Here is a 13,652-nt window from a genome sequence, read left to right as displayed (position 1 = left end):
TTAAATCTATCACAATTGTTTGATTAGATTTCAGTGTTGGTATTCGCCCATTAACATTGAAGAAAAATGCTACTCCATGTACTTCTATGTAAAACATTTTTTAAAACATTGGTTTTATTGGGTGACTCTCCAGAATGACATTTTCAATGCAAAAATTTTTTAAATAAATAAAACAAGGGGCTGGGGCTGTATCTCATTGGTAGAGCACTTGCCTCATATGTGTGAGGCACTGGGTTTGATCCTCAGAACCACATGTAAGTAAATAAATAAATAGTGTCCATATACAACTAAAAAAAAAATTTTTTTTTTAAACCTCAATAGTACGACCTGGGGTTGTGGCTCAGGGGTGGAGCACTTGCCTGGCATGTGTGAGGCCCTGGGTTCAATCCTCAGTACCACATACATATAAAATAAAGGTATTATGTCCACCTACAACTAGGAAAAAATAAATATCAAAAAAAACAGTGCACATATTCTTCTTTCTGCTGTATTATTATCACTGAATTATCAGTGAATTCTAAAAGCGTATCATGGTTTTATTTACTTATACAAGGGATTCAAGTATTTAGCCAATTTAATTACAGCTTTTTAAACACTAGCAGGTCACTGTTAACAAAATTAGTATAATTATCTTTACCTATTTTGATAAAGCTTGCTTCACAGATGATCTTACGGAGACTCCTAGATATCCCAAAAAACCTCTTCAGAAAGAGTCAACTGTTTCTTTTGGATCAAAAACAGGTATTGTAACAAGTCTGAGCTTAATGGAGTAGTTTGCTCTATGTGTGGTAACTCTTATTTTACAGCTGTCACCCCAGTTTTATATATATATATATATATCTTTTATCCTATAATATGTTGTATTGTTCTTGGTAAGCTATGTTACATAGTTAAAATTTATATATTTTTTAATTTCTGTTATATATATGCTTCAAGTTAAGCATAAAAGTTTGGGAATTACTTAACATAAATTATTTAGGTAAGTTAGCCAAGGATTAAAATGTAGTTACCTCTCTTCAATTCCATGCCTTCTAGTCTGTTTTAAAAAATCATACATTAATTCATTCCAAAAAAATAATCCTTATAAATAAAAATATTTTTGTGACACTTTGCCATACCCTATTCCTATTTTATTCAGTTCTTCTTTTCTTTCTGTCGTTTTTTAATGCATACAAAAGTAGTATACACAAGACATAGCATACTATACATACTGTTTTCGGTATTGCTCCCTTAACATTACACTTTAGAGATTTTTTTCTTGCTTTTCTTCTCTTTTTTTCCAATACTGGTGAGTGAACCCAAGGCCTTAACACATGCTAGACAAATTTTTTATTACTGAGAAATATCCCCATCCTTTTTTATTTTGAGACAGAGTCTTGCTAAATTGCCTAGGCTGGCTTCTAACTTTCAATCCTCCTCCCTTATAGTCTTCCAAATAGCTGGGATTACAGGCATGTGCAACCACACCCAGCTCCTTCAGAGATCTTTTTGTATCAGTAGAAACACTTGATTTAATTGCTTCTATTTATAGAAAAATGTGTTCACTGTCATTACCTTTATCTGTTTAACCTTTACCAAAGCTCTCCTATAGTTCCCTAAATGCTGCTCAGTACTTTGACCAGACATTATTACATCTCTCTCTAACCTATTTCATATGATTTAGGATTCAGGGTGCTGTGAGCCATATTGGTGTTTTAGGTATGGTATGGATTGATCTGGCTTTTGTAGGCTAGCCTAGTAATCTAATCATTATTAATAAGGTTCTGAGTTTCAGGTAGGTTCATAAATAAACTATGAAGTTTTATAATAAAGTGAATTTACAGAACAGGTTATGATTTTAGAATCAGCCTACCATATGAACTATGATTTCACTTAAAGCACATATTTTGCAAGTTGAATAAAGTATTTGCAGTTCAGGTTGCTAAAGAATTCATTGTTGAAAGTGATCCATTTGTTCTGTGAGGCATTTTGGATTTCGACTCTCTAATGGGGCCCAAGTATTCTAGATTTTCAGTGCCTGTAGACACATCGTCCTTTAGCGGACATGGCAGTTGTTCACATTTTATGAATTCTCTTCCAGCTTCATGTTTTAATAATGTTTTTTAAATATTGATTTGTATTCAGGTTGTCCAGAGCTAGTGTTTGTAAGCCATGTAATACATCCTTGCCACTTCTATATTCGGAAATATTCACAAATAAAAGATGCAACAGTATTGGAGAAGAAGGTGAATCAAATTTGCAATAAGAATTTACATCTTGATCCTTCAGACATTTTGGAGCTAGGTAATCAAATATCACTATAAGTTAAAATATTAAGTTTATGTAAATATTGTCATATTTGCTCAACCCACACTGACCTGCTATAAAAGATTTGAGCTTCAAGTTAAGCATAAAAGTTTGGGAATTATTTAACATAAATTATTTAGGAAAGTTAGCCAAAGATTTAAATTGGATGTTGGCACATTTGTAGAGTGAGATATATATAAAACCTCTATTGTGTAATTGAATGAATTGCTTTTTAATTTACAAGACCCACAACAGGTTATGTAGGTTGCCCTTTTAGTTTAAGTTGATTCTTTGTTGTTTTAGTTCCTTGCTTTGTATGCATGCATGTTGGAGTTAACATTGAACACTTCAGTAGGATTCAAGAGGCCTGTGTGGCATCCATTCCTAGGGCCCTTCAGAGGGTAATTAGTAAACACAGTTTATTTAATTCTAAGCATAGTTGAATTTGCCATGCTTTAGGCTTCCCTTACAAGTATTTTCCTAGTAACATTGATGATTGAATTTGTTTATTATACTCTTCTGATTTCTTTGATATATTACTGGACCATTTTTTTCAATGCCTATAGGTGACCAATATAAAAAAAAGTATTATCTGTGTAGCCTTATAATGGTTCTTTAAAATGGTCACTACTTCTCAGCTTGTTTCTATACCTTTTCAGAATATCAGAAATTTAGTATCGTCATATACTTCTCTGACAAAAATGAATACTTTTAAAACTTAAAAATCCCTTCATTTTGGGTATCTAAGAGAAAGGAAATATAGTATTAAACTTAGCTTTCATAATTATATATAGTTCTCTAAAATTTCATACATGTCCAAAAGAATGCAGTTCAGATTCAAAAGATATTCTAAGAAAACCAAAACCTTCATCTTTAAGGTATTAATGATAATTATTTGCAAAATATATATAGTTGACTTGAGTCCTTGTTTATGCTTGGAGAAATTAGTGAAAAGGAAATAAATGTGGTGGGGCTTTAGCAAGTAAGAATATCTTTTGGTCTACATGTGAACCTTATGATGAAGAATAGCAAACATTTTCTTGACGTTTTATCTGTTGCAAAAAATAGTTTCATAAAATATATTTTCAAACTAAAAGAATATTGATTGTCAGTGATCCTTCTCTTATTTTGATGCAATCTGAAGGCCAAACAAATGTTTTAGGAAAACTTAAATAAAATTACATGGATACCCCAATGTGCCTTTCAGCCATCCTGTTTTTATAACATATATAGAGAGGAATACAGCATTCTTCTGTATATAATGGATGACCAAGGCTTATCAATTTGTAGCTTAATTGTTAAGAGACTGGGATTCAGGACTACCAGGTTTCTGTTTGCTACCTTGTATAAATAACCAAGTGGTTGCTATGTTTGGATAGCAACCACTCTGCCTCTGAATAGGTAGAAAAGGGGACAGTGCCTTTCCTGTCTATCATAAATGATGATGGCCAATACCCATAAAATGAAAGATTAGCTGGGCATGGTGATACATGCCTGTAATTCCGGCAATTTGGGAGGCTGAGGCTGAAGGCTAGTTTGGGCAACTTCTGAGACCTTTTCTTAAAATATAAAAGACTAACTCAGTGGTAGAGCACCCTGGGTTTAATTCCCAATACCTCAAAAAACAAAAGAACCAAAGACAGGTTTACTAGAGAAAAGCATAACAAATTTATTAATATGCATATGTACAAGGTAGCTGTGCAAAACATGAAGCTCAATGAAAGGACCAAATGAGGAACAGTTGCAACAAAGGATGTTTTATTATGCAAAGTCTCCCAGTTAATCTTTGGGACCTGTCCTCCAAACAATAATGAAAAGCCTGGCTGGGCAAGGTGATGACTTAATATCCTCTCTTTTGTGCTGATTAATCTTTCCTGATTATCTGATAAGATTACAAAGAGAAATTTTCTCAAATCAGATAAGGGAATTTTAGAGAGAGACCCTTTCAGCACTTGAGGGAAAAATAAGGGAAAGTTAGAGAACTTGATTTATTTTTATTTTTATTTTTTAGGTATTATGGGGTGCCTTACCACTGAGCTACATCCCCAGCCTTTGGAGTAGCTGGGATTATATCGGTGCACCACTGCACCTGCCTAAGAAACCTTGATTCTGTTTCTTAGCTCAGCTTGTCCAAGTGCCACACTTGAAGATATTTTTGAGCCCCCAAACCACACTGTGGTGGAAGTACTGCCTTCAGAGGGTTATTGTGGGAAATGAATGGATTCAAACATAAAAGAATGAGAATATTGTCGACCCATACTAAGCATTCATATTCAGGCCTTTTTCCTTCTCCATCTTCTGTTTTTTCAGATTATTAATTTGTGACCCATCCTTAGTTCATCCTCTCCTTCTCTAAATGACATTGGGTATTAATTAATTTGGGCATTTTATATGTTGCCTTTTCATTGTTTCCTTTCACTGTCCTATACTAAGAAAAGGTAATTGTTTTTTCCTTATTACAAACCTTACTATGTATATATCTATAGGTGTACATATGTGTACGTGCAAGACAGTTTCATTTATTTATATTAATGTAGTTCATGAAACAGTTCCTCATCTGTTGACTACTGACTTGGTATTCTGCTCATTTAGCTTGTAAGTTACATAATAAACTATTTTATATTCTTCTCATAGCATTTGACTCAGTACTATACCATCAGTAAATAAATGAGTTAAGACTTCTTAGTTGTAGAACTAAGCTATATTTCTAAATTAGAGCTCTTTGAGATATCTGTCTTAACACTGGTAATAATTTGTCTCCCACATTACTTAGGTGCAAGAATATTTGTCAACAGTATTGAAAATGGAATGTGGTGTCGAGGAACTATCACTGAATTAATTCCGATAGAAAGTAAAAATATTAGAAAACCCTGTAGTCCAACCAAATTCTCAGTTCGTGAAGTTGCATTAATACAAATATTCCTGGTAGATTTTGGAAATTCTGAAGTCCTAATCGTCACAGGGTAAGATATTTTGTGATTATTATGTGTTTCTTGCCTGTTTAGGCATATTTGTTGGGTGCAGATTAAAGAATGAAGGAGATTAGAAAAGGGTAAAGAGAAGTAACTTATCATTCTTCTCTTCCAAATCATATTCTTTATTATTTTGCTTATGAAATTTGTTACTAAATGAATAAAATTGTATTCTTTTATCAACATTACTAGATGAGGAGCTTGGGAAAAGAACTTTTTGATGTACTCCCAAGTTTGTGTGTTACAATTTTTAAATGCTTTTATTATTGCATTACAGTTGTAATAGTGGGGTTCATTTTGACATAATCATACATGCATAGAATTTATTTTTTATTTTATTTTTTTTAATATTTATTTATTTTTTTAGTTTTCGGGAGACACAACATCTTTGTTTGTATGTGGTGCTGAGGGTCGAACCCGGGCCGCACGCATGCCAGGCGAGCGCGCTACCGCTTGAGCCACATCCCAGCCCCATGCATAGAATTTAATTTGTTCCGTTTCAGTCCTCAGTGCTTCCTCTTCCCTTCCTTCCTCCTATCCTGATTCCCCTTCCTGACTCTACTGGTCTTCCTTCTATTTATTTATTTTTTAAATATTTTTTTTAGTTGTAGATGGACACAGTAACTTTATTTGCTTATTTTTATGTGGTGCTGAGGATCGAAGCCAGTGCCTCATGCATGCGAGACAAGTGGCTCTACCACTGAGCTATAAGTGGTGCTTTATAATATACATAAAAGTGGAATTCACTATGATATATTTACTCACGTGATGTACTCCAAATTTAAGTACTTTTCTAACGTTACTTCACAGCAGAAAATAATGCTCGGAGCTTATCCTTTAAAGTGTTATGGTTTGCCACAGGATGGTTGAGTAAAATTTTAATCATATTTCTGTAATCTGATTAAATGATGTTAAAAAACCATACTGTCTAATGTACTCACATTCTATGTTCAAAAACGTTTTCTAGATCTTCTAGGAAAAGAAAATGAAATGGTTCTGTGTTAAGGACCAGCATGAACTATAATATTTTTACTTTTTTAAATGGTCATAGCTTTAAAAATGAATAGATCTATATGTGGGAATACAGGGTCATTTTCCTTTTTAAACTGAATGAGTATCTGAAAATTCAAATAAAAGTAACTGGGATTTAATTCTGTAGATAAAAATAGTCTCTGTGCTTATAGAAGCTAAATTAATTCTGTATAGTAAGAAAGCACAAATTTGGAATATAACTTTCTATGAGATTTACCTGAAGGAAATTATTCTTAGAAATGCATACCTTAAAAAGGGAGAAAGCAAGTGCAAGATTAAAGCATACTTTCAGTGAATATTACTTGAATTCCTTCTAGAGTTGGTGATACCCGCATAAGACCAGAACACATTGCTGAGCAGCATGTTGTACTAAATGATTTATGTCCAGTTCTGAGGAAGTCTGAACCATATATTGAAGGGCTGGTGAAAGATATCCCACCATTAGCATACCCATGCTCCTTAAAAGACATTGTTCCACATAATTCAGTAAGTGAGACTTAAATTATTTCTTCTTCGGAGGCTAAATGTTTGTTTTAGTTATGTATTACCAATGATATTGCTGAGGATGGGCTTAAGGAATCGGTTATCTTGATATTATTTTGCATAATAAGCTATAGTGCAGTGCCAATAAAACAGAAAATGAACTTCAGCTTTCATAATTGGAAGTGTTCTTGGGTGAGGATGTAGCTCAGTGGTAGAACACTTGTGTAGCATGCTCTAGGCACACACACATACATGCACACAAACATACACACATATTTATCCACACATGTATATATATTTTTGTACTAGGAATTGAACCCAGGGGTATTTATCTGCTGAGCCACATCCTCAGCCTTTTAAATTTTTTTGCAGTTGTAGATGGACAGCATACTTTTTTTTTTTTTTTTTTTTTTTTTTTTGGTACTGGGGATTAAACTCGGTGGCTGTCAATCACTTAGCTACATCCCCAGCCCTATTTTGTATTTTATTTAGAGACAAGGTCTCACTGAATTGCTCAGTGCCTTGCCATTGCTGAGGCTGGCTTTGAACTCTCCATTCTCCTGTTTCAGCCTCAAGAGCTGCTGGGATTACAGGCACGTGCCACCATGCCCGGCAGTATGTCTTCATTTTATTTATTTTTACTTTTATGTGGTGCTAAGGATCAAACCCTATACCTCATGTATGCTAGGCAAGTGTTCTGCTACTGAGCTACAGTCCCAGCCCCCTTTTTATTGTTTATTTTGAGACAGGGTCTTGCTAAATTGATTAAGGCCTCACTAAATTGCTGAGATGGGCTTCAAACTTGTAATCTTCGTGCTTCAGCCTGCTGAGCTACTGGGATTTCAGGTGTATACCACCATGGCTGGTAAATAATATTCTTAATGAGAATTTAATTGAATAAGTGTATATGAGTGAATAAGTGATAGATGAAATATCCAAGTACCACTATATTTTGGAGTCAATTATACAGAGATAAATATGTTTAAAATATAGTATGGTGTGTATTTTTATACATTATTTCCTATTTCCACAGCACTTTGTTCATTACTTGCAGCTCATATTGTATTCTGCTTTGAATTACTTATGAATATCTGTTCCCCTAGAAAGATTGAAAACTCCTAGGAGACTGGAATTGTGTTTAACCATATATGTTGAGCAGTTCTATGCTGTAAGGTCTGTGAAAGCAAGAGTCTGTGTCTTTGCTCATTATTATGTTTTCAACACTTAGCAGATCTGCCACAGAGTAGACCTTCAACAAATATTTAAAATAATAAATAAATGAATAAAAAAAGGAAACACAGAAATATTAGCATTGGTGGTTTCATCAAGATAATGACATTATTAATTTTGTTTTATGCCTTTTACATTTCCTGGGTTTTGTTTTTAAGAAATTTTTGGTTTTGATCCTTGGAAATTTATATTAGGTATGGATAATTAAATGTTTAATATCAACTTAAAACTTTTTTAGAATGGGTGAATATTTCCCTTATCATTTAAATAGTATATACCTCATAAGTTGCTGATAATAGAAGCTAAATTAAACTGATAATGATTGTAAATATTTTATCACAATCTTATACATTCAAAATTATACATTATATATCAAAATTATTTTTGAAATTTTCATCACTTTAGTAGAAAATTCACAAGCAGTATTTATTTTAAAATCATTTTAATAATTTTCATATTAATATCCAAAAGCTAAACATATTCTCCAGTGAAACTGCTTATAAACACCATAAGAATACATTTGTAAAATCACAATGCACACATTTTACATACCTCAGCTGTGTATCAACGGTTGGTTCATTGCTTTTCCTCAGAGTTGCAGACTCTGATTGGTACATAGTTAATCCAGACATAACATTAGAGCTAATTATAATCACTTTGGAATTTTACTTTTTTTTCATAGAGTGAAGGCTGGGAAGAGGAAGCTAAACTGGAATTTTTGAAAATGGTGAATAACAAGGCTGTTTTAATGAAAGTTTTTAGAGAAGAAAATGGTGTGCTTATTGTAGATCTGCAGAAACCACCAACAAATAAAATAAGCAGTGATATGCCTGTGTCTCTCAGAGATGCATTAGTTTTTATGGAACTAGCACGGTAAGTAGATTGTTAAAACTTAAATGTTTTTCATGATTATAGCTGTATATAGAAATAGCAGTTTTACCTTTAAAAACATGGGCTCTAATGTGAACCTTAACATACTCTTAGAGGTTAAAAATATTGCTAAAAGCATTTTCTAAGTATAGTGGTTGTCTGAAAACTGCATTTAATTAATTTGGTTTGAAGAAAAAAGAAAATTAAGGTAGCTCAAAATAGAAAAATATGTATATACCAACGTTTTTTTTTAAACTCTTGATAACTTCGCAAGCAGGCCTTCAAGTATTTCAAGAATTATTGTTTTAACTTTTCCTAACTTAAATTTTCTAGCCTTTGGAATGAGTTCATGATCACTAATCCTGATTTAATTTCTGAATCTAGATTAGATACTTAATTTTTCTTTATCTCTGATGAGCAAAGAGTAAGATGATTTAATAACCATAGAGATAGCAGATATTCTGACTTTCTGTGTTGGGTGATTAAATGACTTCTAGAAATGACCCAAGTGGATTCCATTCTAGAAAAAACAAAGTAAAGGGCTGAGATTGTCAAGGACCACAGAGACCTCTTAGCTGGCCTCACTAAGCACTTCTACAGACCACAGCTATCAAAGCAATTGTAGAAACAGCATTAAATGTGACTACAGCATGCTATCCCAGCTCTGAAATGTCTGACCTGAATTTGAAGGTTAAACCTCTAAGTTCTTATTTAACCTTATTCAGTAATTGGAGACAATATCAAGAATTATAATAAGTCAGAAGAGAGAAATTGGAAATGGAATACTTTGGGTAAATAAATTCCTATATGTAGAAGCCCTTTTTTTCAGATCAGGTCATTGAGGAAAAAAGAGATTTTAAGAAAATGCTTCTTTATGTTTTTAATTAGGTTTAGGTCACAATCACCAAGAAGTCACACTGAAGAAAATATGGCTTTACGCTATCATCCACCTATTTTGCCTAAAGAAATGACAGATGTTTCTGTTATGGTTTGTCATATAAATAGTCCTACTGATTTCTACCTTCAGTTGGTAAGTAAATAAACAATGTATGAGTTTTCTTAAAAATTAAGTAGAAATATGTAACAGGAATGAGTGTCCATGTTCAGTATAAATATTAGAGCAAACAAACCATTGTCAACTTATTATATATTTCTATATTCTTTAAACAAGAAGTCCATAGTAAATTGAAAGAACTCTTAATCCTGTGAGTTAGTGGAAGATGGAGGGAAAAGACAATGAATCAAACCTAATATGTAAGTATTTCTTGTTTCTTTCTGAAATCTGGAGACTAAGAAAGCACATAAAGCTAGCAGATCATTAAAATGATAAACCTTCTAACCATATGCATCTGAAAATTATTACTAGGTAATTTTCTGATTTAAACATCAACATAGATTAAACACCAAAATAGGATTAAGTTCTGGATATGTGACTAATGTATTTGTTTGGATAGCTACAGTATTAGGTCATCCTTATTTACCTCTCAGTGCTTTATAAGAATTAACTCATGTTAAGGACCTTAAGAGTTTTATGGAAATTAACTCACTCACTGATTATCACAAAAATTCCATGAGAAAGATGCTACCGTCTCCATTTGGATTACCTGAGGTTACATATCTGTGAAAGAATAGAGCCAGGATTAAACCTAGCTATGTAGCCTCAGAATCTATCATCTCCAATACTGTACCACACTTTCTAGCTTCCTGGATGATTTGTGAAAGCTGTTTATCTGAACTAAGTTAAGATATGCATTTTTTCCCTTTCTTTCCCTTCTTTCCCCTTCCCTTCCTTTCATTTTTAAATGCCTTTTAAAAAGTTATGGTAAAGTATACTTAACATAAATTTACAATTTTAACCATTTTAAATATTCAATGCAGTGCCACTAAGTACTTAATTTTATTCAGCCATCACCACCATTCATTTCCAGAAAACTTTCATTATCCCAAACAGAAACTCCATACCCATGAAACACTGACATCCCTTTTTCTCACTCACAGCCCCTGATAGCTTCTTTTCTACTTTCTGTCTCTAATAATAAGGTATTGTCTATTCTAGGTAAATGGAGTTGTATAATATTTTTCTTTTTGTGTCTGGCATACTTCACTTAAGCATGTTTTCAGTGTTCATCTATCAGAATTTACATTAGAATTGGGTTGTAGGAGTGCTTTATATATTCTAGATATTAAATCCTTATCAGATTTTTATACTTAAAATATTTTCTCCCATCTTGTGGGTTGTCTTTTCACTCTTGATATTGTCCTTTGAGCCACAAAAAGTTATTTTTTTTAATTTAAGACCTATATTAATAGGTGCTTGCAGTTGACTTTTTTTGAAAAAATCAAGTTGTAAACTTTTATTACAAATTAAAAATGAAGTTCTTAAAAATCTCAGCTTGACCAGATATGAAACAATTTAAAAACCTTTAAAGGTGTATTGAGAAAAACCAGGCTTTTTAAAAAAAACACGTTTGTCATTACCAAAAAGAGACGTCTTTAGGTAAAAATAATAAAAACCCCATGCTGCATAGATAATGCAGATAGTTGGTCAACGAGCAAAAAGCAAGCACTTAAGGTCTTCATCTCCAATCTTTTGTTCATTTCTTATTGCTGGAATTTCATATTCATTTATTCTTGTTGGATGTCTAAACCATCTGGTTTAGACATGGTAGAGATGGTAAGGCGGCATTTACTCAGCCCCGCCCTGCTCAGCCTCGGGAGCGGACGAATTCTCAGCTGGTGGATCTCAGCTGGTGGATCCGCTGCTTTTGTCTCTTTGCCATCTTGTGGTTTAGGGTTTTCTGGGCGTCTGCGTCGTCTGTAATTGAAGTTGCGGCGGTACCGACGTTGAGGTGGCTGCTGACCTTGGGTCTCATCTCCTTGATTTTCCTTATCCTCTTCATTGCCGTCCTCTCTAGGCTGTCTTTGGCCAGGAGGGCCCCTGCGGAATCATGGTCCAAAACCCCATACATATTCTGTCTCACTGGTCTACCTTGTTCTCCTGCACCCTGGTTGTCAGCACCCTCCATCACTTCTCCCTGCACAGAAGGGTTGGAATACTGTGGTCCACGCCCATAGGGTCTCCGCGTGTAGTAAGGTGGGAACCTTTGCCTGCGGTAGGGCCGGCGTTGTTGGGCCTGGCCTTCGGGAGCACTCTCCGATCCCTCATTCTTTTCCCCACCCTCACTGTTCTGATAATTCTGCTGGTAATTGCGTGGAGGACCCCTACGTCGTGGATAGTGTCTATAATGGTTACGATCTGCTGCATATTTACTGCCTTGAACTGGAACTCCACCAGGGCCTGTAACATTTGCTGCCTCTGCACCCTTTTCTCCTTCAACAACATCAAACTCCACAGTCTCTCCATCTCCTACACTGCGAAGGTACTTCCTGGGGTTATTCTTTATGGCAGTCTGGTATATAAATACATCTTTCTTGGTGTCATTCCTGTTGATGAAACTATATCCGTTTCTTACATTGAACCATTTTGCTGTTCCCAAAACCTTCGTTGCGATGACCTTCTTGTCCCCGCCAGCAGGCGCCACAGATGTAAGGCCAGCCGGGCTGCCGCTCCCTGCGCCTCTGCCCGTGGTGCCGGGCTGGGTGTCGGCAGTGCTGGGTGGGGGGTGGGGGGGAGGCTGCTGGGTCTCGGCCTCGCTGCTCATGGTTGCGGTGATGGTGACTGGGGCCGGCTGCGGCAGCTGCGGTTCCTCCCGAGGTGTGATGGTAACTAGGCCGGCGGCGGCGGCGCTGCTCAGGGCTCTCTGGGGTCCGCTCTCTGCTCCCGCTACCGATCGAACTCCACAAAAAGGTTTTAATTTTATAAAGTTCAGTTTATTATTTCTTGCTTTTGGTGTCATATCCAAGAAGTCATTGCCAAATCTAATTATGATGCCTTTTCCCTGTTTTCTTGTGAAGGTTTTGTAGTCACAGTTTTGGGTTTTTGTTAGCACTCCTGGGGGTTGAACCTAGGCCCTCCTCATGCATTCTAGGCAAGCACTGTACCACTGAACCATAGTTGCCTATAGTTGTAGTTCTTACCCTCATCCAAAATAAAACGTTTATTTCTGGGATATTCCATTGATCTGTGTGTCTGCCTTTGATTAGTGCATCTTTGTACTAAGTTTTGAAATCAGAATGTGTGGATCTTCCAGCTTTGTTCTTTTATATGTGCATGTGGTGCTAGGGGTAAAACCAAGGGCCTCATACATTCTACGAAAGTACTTTATCACTGAGCTATAACTCTGGCCCTGGATTTGTTCTTTTTCAAAATGATTTTGCTATTCAATTACTCTTAGATTCTCTATGAATTTTAGGATAAATTTTTCTATTTGTGCAAGAAATGTCATTGGGATTTTGATAGGGATTACATTACATTGTAGATCACTTTGGATAGAATTAACATCTTAACAATTTTAAATCTTCTTATCCATGAACACAGGTTGTGTTTTTGTTCCCATTTATTTAGATCTTATTTAATATACTTTGGTGATTTTGTTTAGTTTTCAGTGCAAAAGTCTTTCATTTCCTTGGTTAGATCTACTCTTAATTTTATCTTTTAGATGCTATTGCGAATGGAAGCACTTTCTTAATTTTCTCTTCGGAATACTCTTTGCTGACATTTTGAAATATGGGTGATTTTTTTAAAAATATTTTTTAGTTGTCAATTGATCTCTTATTTTATTTATTTATATGCAATGCTGAGGATTGAACTCAGGGCCTCACACATGCCAGGAGTGCTCTACCCCTGAGCCACAAGTTCAGCCCCCTGATTTTTGTTTT

General features: G+C 34.8%; 1 protein-coding gene and 1 pseudogene across 2 annotated transcripts in view; one reads left to right on the top strand and one right to left on the bottom strand.

Annotated features, from left to right (window-relative positions):
* Window positions 1-13,652, top strand: part of Rnf17 (ring finger protein 17) — a 107,649-nt gene that overhangs the window by 42,261 nt on the left and 51,736 nt on the right. For both annotated transcript variants that reach the window (XM_027941526.2, XM_027941524.2), the window contains exons 11-15: window positions 2,125-2,283; window positions 5,060-5,249; window positions 6,608-6,776; window positions 8,686-8,876; window positions 9,762-9,903. In XM_027941526.2, the coding sequence (XP_027797327.2) occupies window positions 2,125-2,283; window positions 5,060-5,249; window positions 6,608-6,776; window positions 8,686-8,876; window positions 9,762-9,903 (851 nt within the window). The remainder of the gene's footprint in view (window positions 1-2,124; window positions 2,284-5,059; window positions 5,250-6,607; window positions 6,777-8,685; window positions 8,877-9,761; window positions 9,904-13,652) is intronic.
* Window positions 11,542-12,612, bottom strand: LOC114097567 (Y-box-binding protein 1 pseudogene; annotated as a pseudogene).

Source organism: Marmota flaviventris, chromosome 4 (assembly GCF_047511675.1).
Source record: "Marmota flaviventris isolate mMarFla1 chromosome 4, mMarFla1.hap1, whole genome shotgun sequence".
NCBI lineage: Eukaryota > Metazoa > Chordata > Mammalia > Rodentia > Sciuridae > Marmota > Marmota flaviventris.
Note: the sequence above shows the minus strand (reverse complement) of the source record. Positions and strands in the feature narration are given on the sequence as shown.